At 35.4% G+C, this 12010-nt stretch overlaps 2 protein-coding genes across 2 annotated transcripts; both read left to right on the forward strand.

Moving 5' to 3' along the window:
* The first annotated feature begins 830 nt into the window (after positions 1–830).
* On the forward strand, positions 831–5763 carry LOC123229034. The gene is made up of 11 exons (XM_044654592.1): positions 831–1598; positions 1685–1739; positions 1826–1925; positions 2025–2277; positions 2679–2732; positions 2845–2984; positions 3489–4053; positions 4233–4347; positions 4467–4513; positions 5055–5192; positions 5345–5763. Exons 1-11 carry the CDS (start codon positions 927–929, stop codon positions 5603–5605), a joined length of 2400 nt encoding a protein of 799 aa, XP_044510527.1. The 5' UTR covers positions 831–926; the 3' UTR covers positions 5606–5763.
* A 256-nt stretch (positions 5764–6019) lies between these two features.
* Positions 6020–8403, forward strand: LOC123230050 (uncharacterized membrane protein At1g75140). The gene has a single exon (XM_044656153.1). It carries the CDS (start codon positions 6268–6270, stop codon positions 8221–8223), a length of 1956 nt encoding a protein of 651 aa, XP_044512088.1. The 5' UTR covers positions 6020–6267; the 3' UTR covers positions 8224–8403.
* The last annotated feature ends 3607 nt before the right edge of the window (positions 8404–12010 follow it).

Here is a 12010-nt window from a genome sequence, read left to right on the forward strand (position 1 = left end):
TAAACCTAGGGTTTTCACATTTTTTAAAACTCAGTCGCCCTTTATATATTTCAAAAATAGCAATTTCACCCCCATTCTTCAACTACATCTTTCAATGTCGTCTCCGGCCTCTTTCTTCTCCTAGTGTGACAACGGTGGTGTAATGAAGAGATTTTCATCTCCTCGTCGTACGGTGCGACAAAGAGGTCTTTATTCGTCGTTCCACCTAGACGATGAAAGATGACACTTCATCGCTCGTTGCGTTATCTAGACGTGACGATGAAGCGTCGTCCTTAATTTGTTCTTTCAGATCTGAACAACACTTTGTTGTCAAGATTTAGGCGATGAAGGGTCGTCTTTTGTAGTCGAAGATGGTAGACTGGTGGAATACGTTGGCCCTCGGTGGTGGTCGGAGAAGAAGCAAACCCTAGGGGTAACATCTAAGCCTTTCAAACTTTGAAAATGGGTTGAGGTATTAGTTTTTAAAACCTAAATGAGAGAAATGGTGAAATTTTAAAGTTTTAAAGTTTATAGGTAAAATGATGATTTTACCCCTGTCTCTAACTGAAAATTTGGATGATAGTTTGCTTGCGGATGAGAAAAAGGGTTTTTCATCTCTCATGGGTATAAGTTTGAGAATGACTTAAAAATTGAGTGAGAAATAGTCCTTTTCCCAAAAAAATATTTTGTGTGCCACAACGTGTTCTGGGCCTAACTTTGAATAGGATAAATGTAATTTACTCCCTTTGTTAGTTAACCGTGACTAATGTATCACAACTTCAGTGGTCCCCACCAAAACATCAAAGTATGGCGGGAATCTTCATTTCTAAAACAAATAGCGATAGGCCTCCCACAAAATTTTCAAAAGATTTGCCGCTAAATTCCATTTTCTACAATAAGATCCCCATCCTTAAAACCTCAGCATCCGGTAAAATTCATACTCATTTATGCATCGGCAAATAGCAACAACAGTGATGGAGAACAGCGACGATTTTGAATGTTTTCCGCCCCTCGAAGCTCCTTCCTCTCCCGTCCCTGAGAGAAAGCTGAAAAGACTGAAGAAAGCTAAGACCCTCTTACATAATTCACCCAAGTTTGAAACCCTGGATCCCGATGGATCAAATACCCTAGATTTCGAGCAAGAGAAACTTGAAACCCTAGATTTTGGGAAGTCAATCGAAACCTTAGATTCCAAGAAATCAACTATCCAAGATGTCCAGGAAGAGGAACATGAAACCCTAGATTATGAGAAGTCAACTAGCCAAGATTTGGAGGAATCCAATTCTGGTTCTCACTCCGGATCGGAGAGTTTTGAAAAGGAGAATGGCTTGGATTCTGATGCTGATAGTCTGGGTATTCAGGAAGACGTATCTGGTGCTAAGAGAACTTTAGATTTTGATTCTGTGTCTGAGGAATATGATGGAAGACGTCAAGATCAATTTGATGTCATGGAAATGGAAAAGGATAAGGAAAGTGAGGATCTGAAGGTGGAGGATTTGGAGAAGAAACGGCTACATTCGGATGCTTTTGGGAACAAGAAGGATAAAAAAAAGAGAGTCAAGACTGTTGATGATGATGGAAAACCTAAGTCAGCTGTTTTCTCAAAAAGAACTGTTAAGGTAATTTTATTTTTATTTTTACTGATTTTTTTTTTTTTTCTAAATATGCCTTGGAGATTCAATTTTTGGTTGTTATAATTTGATAGAAGAGAAAAGAACAGCTAAAGGAACTCCGAGCCGAGTCTCAGAGACTGTTGCGAGGTAGCATCGGAACTCACTAATTAGCGGTTTTAGTTATTTGAAAGGTTTAACTTACACAATAAAAAAATTGTGTCCTTTCTGTTTAGAAACCAGGGATGCAGCTTTTAAATCTGTTCCCCTTGTTCAAAAGCCTATATCTTCAGTGTTAGAAAAAATTCGGCAAAGGAAGTTAGAGGTTTCAAAAAAGTGAGTGATCTGTCAATGTAGCTTTTACTTGGATTTCTCTGTTTGATGTTTATTGACATTAAGCATTGATCTTTTCTTCCGCTATATTTCTGGTGGCAGATGTGTCAAATCCAGCAAAACTTCTTTTATTGATGATATATATGATGATGAGGATATTTTAAGAGAGGTTGTGGTTGAGGCTGGCTCTGAAATTGCTCACAAAGATGGTAGAGGAGATGGGGTCCCAAGAGCTGCGAGTAAGACAGCTATTCGCTGTCCTGCTGATGTAGAGAGTGGCTTAGGTGTCTTCTCTACTGATGCATCTAAAAATACTGTACATCCATCAAGTCATGAAGTTATCCCCACTCAGATGGTGAGTTCCGTTTTGTCATGTAGTCTTGATTCCTCTTTTACTGAAGATTCTAAATATATATGATGATAATTTCTCAATTTACATTTCAACCTTGGCGAGGATTGAATTCTGGGCAGTATATTGTGATGACCGTGTAAGCTAAAGGCTTTTGGTACTTCAGAAATGCTGTTGCCTCACCCATAAGGCCATAATAACCCCTTTGTTCTTATGGGTTATAAAACTAGTGATACTTGTTTACTTTGTTATGGAAGTCAATTAGCAGCATTTTGGCAACTGGAAAAATGCTATATCTATTATAAATCACAAACTCCCTTAAATTAGGCACCATAGCTACATTTTATTTTTATTTCAATGTCAAACAAAATCCATTCTTGAGATTTACTGTTATTCATTTACTGCAGGCTGCAGATGAGGAACCAAATCAAGCATTTCGAGCTCCTATCGATGATACTCAGGTTTATTTTCTTTATCTCTTTTCTATAATTAATTTATGCCTAATTTTGGGACTTCCCAGTCCTCCACCGGACTGTTTGTCAAATATAGTTTCTTGTTTATTGCACAATGAAGCACCTCTTTGCTGATTCCCAAACAAGCAACTCCAAAGATGAGCTCCCAGATGAGAAACCTGACAGTCCTCTTGAAGAAGTTCTGGCACCATCGTCACTTGCTATGAACTTGAAGCTTGATTCTGTTCTCCCTGATGACGTGTAAGTGTTCTTGAATTTTTCTTTAATTTTATATTGCTTTTGCAGTTACACAAAGCAACATCATTGACTTTATGTGGATTCATGATTTATAGAATTGTTACACCATCTTTGATAGAATATCTTTGTGGGACCTTGATTGTTTTGTGCTTCTGCAGATATAACTGTGTTTCTCTGGAACCAACAGCTGTTATGATCAAAATATTTTCCTTAACTGTATATTTTTATTTGTATCTAGAACTAATATCTTTTCTTGCAACTATCAACTCTTAGCCTTGAGAACGAAAGTAGGCATATTTTGGGGCTAGTTTAAATTGTTAGATCTGAGCACTAATAGGATATTGTTGGTCATGGATTGAGGTACATGCTGTTATCTCATGTTCATCTAGTTGAAATATGTAATCATTTAAACATTTACTTGGTATCTTCAAGAAGTCAAATGTTCCATTCTGAAATTTGAACTATTAGATATCATTAATGGCATAGCTGATTCACTATCTTCTGCAGTTCTGATGAAGAGGATAATTACAAAGAGAACATTGATCCTTCTCTAGAAAAATTGGATGATTTATCTTTGTCTCCAAATGGTGACCCTGTTAAAGCATTTGTTGATGATGAAGCTGAGGAAGAAGATGACAGTGACAATGACCTATTGCGTTTTGAAGATAATGAAGAAGATGAGGATATTGATGATGTTGAAGAACTTGAGGATATGATAGCAACTGAATATAGAGAAAAACCAATTGACACTGAAAGGCGTAGTGAACTCCATCAAAAGTGGCTTGAGCAACGGGATGAAGCTGGAACGGAAAAACTTTTGCAGAGATTTAAATGTGGTTCAAAAGAAATTGAAACATCTTTGGTGGAAGAAGAAGAGGAAAGTGAAGAAGACAATGAGGAGTTTGGTGATGAAGGTAGTGAAGATGTGACTCCATCAAATGTTGTGCGAATGAATCTAAGAAAAATAAAGGAAATGATTCCTCAAATGTTTACAGACAAGGATGATTTATACATATCTGATGATGAAGAAACTGAAAAAAGCGCAGTTAAGCTGGCCCTCTCCGAGAAGTTGGTGAGTTTTCAGCAATTTGTGAAATTTTATTTTTTTTAATTTTTATTTTTGAATATTTTGTTTACTGAATTGAATATACTGCTGTCCATATTTTTACATGACTAAATACAATTTAAGCTTTTATTCTCAACTTGAATGTTACATTTACAAGACTATCTGACTGGAATGATATCTAACAGGGAGAGCAGGCTCCATTTTTGTCACCAGCAGAGGATAAAGACTCCAAAGAAGTTTTTGGTCTCATAAAAAGGCTGAATGTTGTCCCTGACTCAAGGAGAAGGGTAAAAACATCAGGTAGTAGCAGTAATATCCTTACCTCATTTTTAGTCATACTGGTTACCTTTATGTCATCAAGTTCAGTTGTTTTGTAGAACATATGGCTCTCTGAATCATTGTTATTCATTTTCCTGCAGCCCTTTCTGATATGCGGCTTATAGGACACAAGGCAGTGTCGTCAAAGGTAACTAGTTTGAATAGATGGATGCAGCATACAAAATTTGGTTACTTTCTACTATTAGGCTCAAATAAAGTTATAATAAGACTCAGTATGTTGAGTGCAAATTTTCAAATAACACCATTTTTAACTGGTTTTAGCCTCAAGGTGCATCAAGCACTTTGCACTCTCCATGTTTGTCCCGTCCATGATAGTGTGCTCGTTCCTTATCATCTTCCTGTTCCAATAAGCCCCATAATACAAATTTTGTGTCCAGTGGAAATCTTTTGTTTTATGTTACACAGTTATCAGTTGGCATCAAGTTGAATTCCTTATTGTCTTTGCTGTCCTTCATTTGCTAACTGCCCATTTAGTAGAAATTAATAAGCCTTTATTCTGTTTAATCATATGGTAAGACCTACTCGCATGGTTCTTTTAATATACATTTCTCTATATAAACCATTATAATATTGGAATTTTTTCGAGTCATATCACTGCCATTTGAAACAAAGGATTTAGAGTTATTTGATGCCACTAACAGTAATTTTGCCATTGGAAATTGTTTCAGCCATCTTTCCTGGGTCGAGGAGCAAGACATTCTTGTCCATTACCTAAGAAGCATGGCTCAAGCATGGTGCGCTCTTTTATCTTTGAACGAGATGATAGCAATAGCAAGACTACAGTCTCAGAAGGTTCTTCAGAAACGGTAGGCTCTGTTAAAAAGCACAGGAAGCTGACAAATTTTCTAGTTTCTTTTATTCTACTTCCAGTTGTAGTTGTGTTGACTTAGAAACGTTTTAATGCTGAAATGCTAAATGTCCTTGTCTAAATATCATTTGTTTGGTTTCTGAAATGCAGACTCAGGGGGGGAATCAACCTACAAAAACTGCCGCAACTAGACTTTATAATTCACAAATTAAATCTAGTACTCGAAAAACAAATGCTGCAGAACAAACAAGTTCAGGCACTGCATTATTTGAGATATTGAAACGTTCTTCATTGCAGTCCAGCCAGTGCACTCGGCACAGTGTGGCTACTCACACTGAATCAGTATTGGCTACGTTCAGATTGCAGAAGCCGATAAAGAAAGAGCCTAATTTGTCTATAAGAACTCTTTAAGGTTCTTTGCCCATAAAAGTGTTCATATTATGTTTAATTTAGATATCTTATAGTCAAGTAATGCGTCTGCTGAACTGTTTAAAACTATGTTGAATCTTCCTCTTCCTTTAAAAAAACAAAAAATTTATAAAATCCATTATATTGCTTTTGAATAGTTATTTGAATTGATATTTGTGATTTTTTAAAAATAATAATGCAATAACTATAATTTTGTATTGTTTTATTAATATTATTTTTAATAAATTGTATAAAAAATTAAATTTCCAATATAATATGCCAGATGCAACAATTTCAGTATTTTAGGTTTTGTTGCTGGTTAAGACGGAAATATTTTGCTGACTTTTGAAATATTTATCAAAAACTCCACGTGTCGCTTAAATATGGGCTTGGTTATAAATCAGTGATTAATCTACTGTCTAAATGGTTTCCCCTTTCCAAAAGCACACTGTTGATAACTTAATAGTAGTTTCGCTCGAAAAACCAGAGGCTCTTGCCCTAATTCAACGTACAGACCCGAGTCAAAACCTCACAGTTCTGCTCCGATTCTTCAAATCTAACATAGATTCCAGCTTAAAATTCCTTATCCAGATCCATAATTTGCTAAGATCTACAACTCACAATGGAGCAACACTGAATCCAAATTCCTGAAGCTTCTTTTTCAAATGGCAATTCCTGATAAAGGCAAGTTGTTTTTGCTCTGTTTTCTCTTTATTTTCGCTTCTCCACGTTGTAATAAAATTCTTGTCAGCTCAATTCAACACCAAAATGAACCCCAGAATACTGCAAGTCAAACTGAACTTAATTTAAGTCAACAAGATTTGTTATTACATAGACTTGAAGAGGTAGTGAGAGACCTTAGTGAAATAGTTGCTAAATTAGAATCTAAACTATTGGAGTCTTCTAAAGTTTCATCTCTTGATGAGAAGCAGCGTCTCGAGAATTTACGATGTGCTCTTCAAGAAAAAGATGTTATTAATCAAAGAAAATACGATAATCTAAGATCGTATGAAGATGTTAATGAAGAGGATAAGATTCGAGGTGGAGGTAGGGCCAAAGCGGTTTCAGTTACAAAGTATAGCCCATTTTGGTCTGAGAGGTTTCAGTTTGTTTCAGCTGTGAAATTGGAATCTGATCCCACTTGTATTAACATCTTGCCATTTCGTGATTACGAAGGTCATAGCAAATATATAGCTGTTGGTGATCATAAAGGGAGGGTTTATGTGTTTTTGAGAAATGGGGATATATCAGTTGAGTTTTATACCATGTGTGATTCACCCATTACTGCCATGGTCTCGTATTTATCTGTTTATAAGAATGAGAGTGTCGTAGTCACAGGGCATCAAAATGGTGTGATCCTGATCCATAGGGTTTATGAGAGGTCAAATGGAGAAGATTGGAGTTCACTTGTAATGGAAAATGTTGGTAAATTTTTGGTGGCTGATAATGGTGGGGAACGTTCGTCTATAACCATATTGGAAGTGCATCATGTTGGGAGAATGAGGTATATACTGTCCACAGATTTTGGTGGAAAGATTGTGGTCTTCAAAGAAAATGGAATGATTCATGGTTCTGCAATGCCAACAAGTAAGCCACTTGTGTTCTTGAAGCAAAGACTTCTATTTCTGACACAGAGTGGTGCAGGATCTTTGGATTTGAGATCCATGAAAGTTAGGGAATCTGAATGTGAAGGATCAAATCATTCTCTTGCACGCAATTATGTTTTTGATGCAACAGAGAGGTCAAAAGCTTATGGATTTACATCAGAGGGGGATATGATTCATGTATTGCTTTTGGGGGATCTGATGAACTTCAAATGCAGGGTTAGATCCAAGAGAAAGTTTAACATGGATGAGCCAGTTGCTTTTCAAGCAATTAAGGGTTATTTACTTATTGTTAATAAAGAAAAAGTTTTTGTGTATAATGTTTCAACTCAGCATTATGTGAGGAGTGGTGGGCCTCGACTGCTTTTCTCAGCTGGTTTGGATGAGATCAGATCATCATTTCTGAATTATCAATCAATGGATGTGGATGTGGATGCTGAGAAAAGAAGGGTGATACCCTTAATAGCTAGTGACCGTGAGAAGCTTCTTGTTCTCGGCCTTGGAGGAGGGTATGTGGGAGTTTATCGCTCTAAACTTCCAGTTTTCAAAGGAGAATCCAATGCAATGCAGTGGACGAGTCCTGTGTTATTCTTTATACTTTTCTTGTTTGGAGCATGGCACTTTTTTGCTAAGAAGAAAGAAGTGCTTACTTCTTCATGGGGACCAGATGACCCTTTTACCTCTGCGTCTGCCACAGCTGGAGCTTCAATAGGCTCAAGCTCTGGAGACAGATCATTTGTAGATTCTTCTTCAAGAAGTGCTGATATAATGGATTTGAGGACTGGTAGTCTGAGGGGGCCATCAAGGAGATACCCCTCTCCGTCACGATATCCTGGTGGATCAACAAGTTCCTATAGGCCGAATTCTGCTGATCCCAACCCTAGGCCTCCTGTCGATCCCACTTATAGATCAGGTTCAGATCTAAAGTTCAGGGGCTCAACACTGGAACCTGCAGGGTTTCCTAAAAGAAGAGAGACTCTATATGTAAACAATCAAGGTGTGAATGATAGTAATTGATGACTGGTGAAATTGCTTTGAACCTTTTTTGGGTAAGATTTCTCTAACTTTTACCCGCATGTATCAAGAGTACATTTTAGATTTTCTTAAATTGTTCATTTGGCATTTTGAACCTCTTGAACTGCAATGTTGTAACTTAAGTTTCTAGTTCAAAGGGAATAATGAAAAATTTTACTAGTATATCCTTTGCATTCTTTGCTATTTTCCTCCAGCAATAGATTATACGAATCAATGAGAACATCATATTGTTTCATCGACGAAATTCGCCTCGATTACTTGGAAACCATTGGATCCATCTTTTCCTTCCCTATCCTCTTTTTTCATTAGTGAAAATCAAATCACTTAATCACCATTCTTTCCTTTGATACAATTGAATTGTGTCATGGCTTGTGACTGTAAATTGCATTTTGAATCAGCAGACCGTTATATGAAAAATCTTTTGCTGTTTGTTTTTGCACTACTAATACCCGGAGATGGGACACCTTTACCAACCCCTGGCTCAAGGCCCCAACCTCTTTGTCTGAAACTAATCTGGAATAGCATTTTTGTTAGGCCACAATAGAGTTGAGGTGGCGTTTGATTCAGTTGAGGAGTGGGCTTCTTCTACATGGCTACTAAGGCTTAAACTTCTGCAGCGGCCTGTCCATTTTATCACTTGGATTACCAAAACATTAGATGGGGTAAAATTTAAGGATTGGAAACCTTTCCCGTAAAACAGTTTTAAGTTGGTTTGAATATTCCGATTTGAGTTGATTCGGATTCATTTTGAGTCGAGTTTGAGTGTCAACTTATCATTTTCAAGTTAGTTCCAAGCTAACTCTATTGGATTTGAATTAATTTTGACTTAAATTCTTTTTTGAGTTTGATATGGACCGAATGGATCCCAAATTTAAAGCATTGTACCACAAATTTGTGATCCAAATTTATAGTCATTGATTGAATGAATGAGATGTCTAGATATTTAATATCGATCAAAGATAAATATACATGTTATCATGGCCTGACCCACATTTAAATTGTCTCCATATGTAATTAAGAAGCTTACGAATGAATTTGCGTAAGCGGAACCGGGCAGGCGAGTTATGGTGCAATGGCTTAATTATTTTTTCTCAACCAAAAGACTCTTTCCCACCCAAGGTATAGTGAAATCTCAATTATCACCCTTTAACTTTTAAAAATTCAAACACCCACCTATAACCAAATTTCCATTAAAAATTTCAGTTAAAATTAGGGGTAAAACCATTACTTACTAAAAAATTAAAGTTTTATCATATTTTTCTCCCTCATATTTAAAAACTTATATTTTTTCTCCAATCCAAAGTTTGAAAAATAACAAAACCCTCCTAAAATTTGTTCCCTTTTCTCCAATGTCGATTTCTCCTTCCCTGAATATCGACCGTCCACCCTTACCCCTTTATCTCTTCTCCGATCTCTCTCTTCTGCCTCTTTGTCCATCTTTGATTAGAGACGAGGACAAAATCTTCGTCTCTCAAGCTAAGACAAATGGTTGTCTTTGTCTCTGACTGAAGACGACCGAAGAGGCAGGGGGAGAGACTGGAGGAGAGATAAAGAGAGAAGGGAGGACGGTCAACAGTCATGGAAGGAGAAATTGGCGACGAAGAAGAGAAACAAACTTTAGGGGGGTTTTTTGTCACTTTTCAAACTTTGAATTGGGGGAAATATAAGTTTTTAAATATGAGAGGGAAAAATATGATAAAACTTTAATTTTTTAGTAAATAACGATTTTATTTCTAATTTTAACTGAAATTTTTAATAGAAATTTGATTATGGTTGGTGTTTAGATGTTTAAAAGTTAGAGGGTAGAAGTTGTGATTTCACTATACTTGGGTGCGAAACAGTCTTTTGGCCCTATTTGTTTGAGACAAAATTGTTGACATTCGGTTGCCCAAGTCGCCGGTGGCCTAAGCATTATCCAGAGAATTTCGACACATTTTGTGGTCCAAATTAAATTAATAAACAAAAGGAGTGAATTGGTTTTCCCACTCTAGGTTTGGTTTGAAAACATTTTCCACTTGTTTAATGAATAAATTACTATATTTTTCAATCAAAATTACTGTATGTTTTAATGTATACTAGATTCTGTCCTTCCTTACCAAAACTTGACCTACCGATGGCACTTTCTTTTTGCGATAAGCTTGTCAATGTCACTCTCTCTTATTTTGACTTGTTTACTTTATCACACTGTTAAAACCACATTCATTTACCCACCTACCTTTAATTTAATCTTGAATGCTATTGTTTATAAATTTTATTTAATCCCTTGGAATAACAGATTTCGCAGCTGCCATTATTCGAACCAATGAAGCAAATGTTCGTAACATCATATCACTCGAACAAACAAAAAGAAAAAAAATCAAAAAGTTTGAATCTACAACTAATGACATTGATTCAATTGATCTTAATATATTATATTCGATGAAAAGGAAATCCACCAACCTAACTTAAAATGAGCAAATCTTTTATTCACTTGAATGTCTCTTCGCTTCCTTTTAATTTTCTTAACCATAAAAGACAAAAATGTCTTAAAGAATCCGAATTAAAACATTAAATACCCACAAATATTGCTATAATAAAAAACCCAGATCAAAATAATAACTATACAAGCACAAACACTTCATTCCATCAACTAAATTTGAAAATTCTCATACATAATCCAGAATGAAATCCATCATCATAAACCCTTAAAAGAAAAAAAAGAAATGAAATCATGGGAAAGTGAGAGAAAGAGAGGGTGTCAAAACTTGAGAGATGATTTTAAAAAATGCTTCTTTCTTACGTATACGGGGATATATATTTAATAATTAAATATAAGATTAATTTTAATATTTATTTAAATAATTTATTGGTTTAACCACAACTCTGTGGAGTCGTCACCAATATGAGGGAACAAAATATGTGAGCCGCCGCCCCCTTGACTAGTCTACAGAAGTGTGTTGTTACTTATTATCCACCATTGTTTACCAGCAAATTAAATCTCTTTTTATAGTGTATTTTGACTAATCAAGTTGGGCTTGCGCAGCCAGCATCAGCATGACCATCCTGCAAGTCATTGCATATTTTACAAATTTTGCTCTAATATCAAAATTATACCTGAACAGGTAAAAAATTTACACATTCACCCATAGATAACTGTTATATAAATTTTTAGTTAGATGTAAACTTTCTTTTACCCGTAAACTTTAAAACCTTAAAATTTAAATCATTTTTCTTAAGTTTTAAATACTAATACTTTACTTTTACTTTCAAAGTTTAAAAAATTTATATTTCACCTTAGAGTTTATTTTTCTTCTTCGATTACTACTATTTCAGTTGATGTTTTCCATCAATCTTCTAGATTTGACCATAAAGGACAATCACCCACGACAATAACATTATCCTTCGTCATTTCTTCTCGATCTGGATGATGAAAAATTATCCTTTATTGGAGAAGATCGTCACTTCTTCCTAATCATCGACCAACCCTAAGCTATTGGAGATGAACCTAAAAAAGATAAAAAGTGAATTTTTTAAAGTTTAATAATAAAGATAAATATTAGTTTTCTAAACTAAAGTAGGAAATGATTTAAATTTTAAGGTTTCAAGTTGATAGTAAAATAATAATTTTATCTATATTTCTAACTGAAAATTTAAATAGTAATTCATCAATGAATGAGTGTCTAAATTTTTCATCCGTTATGAGTATGATTTTGAGATTAAAGTAAAACTTGGGTGTGAAATTGTCATTATAGATATATATTATAATATTCTGTGCCGCGTAGCGCTCCTT

Source organism: Mangifera indica, chromosome 11 (genome assembly GCF_011075055.1).
Source record: "Mangifera indica cultivar Alphonso chromosome 11, CATAS_Mindica_2.1, whole genome shotgun sequence".
In the NCBI taxonomy this organism is placed as follows: Eukaryota; Viridiplantae; Streptophyta; class Magnoliopsida; order Sapindales; family Anacardiaceae; genus Mangifera; species Mangifera indica.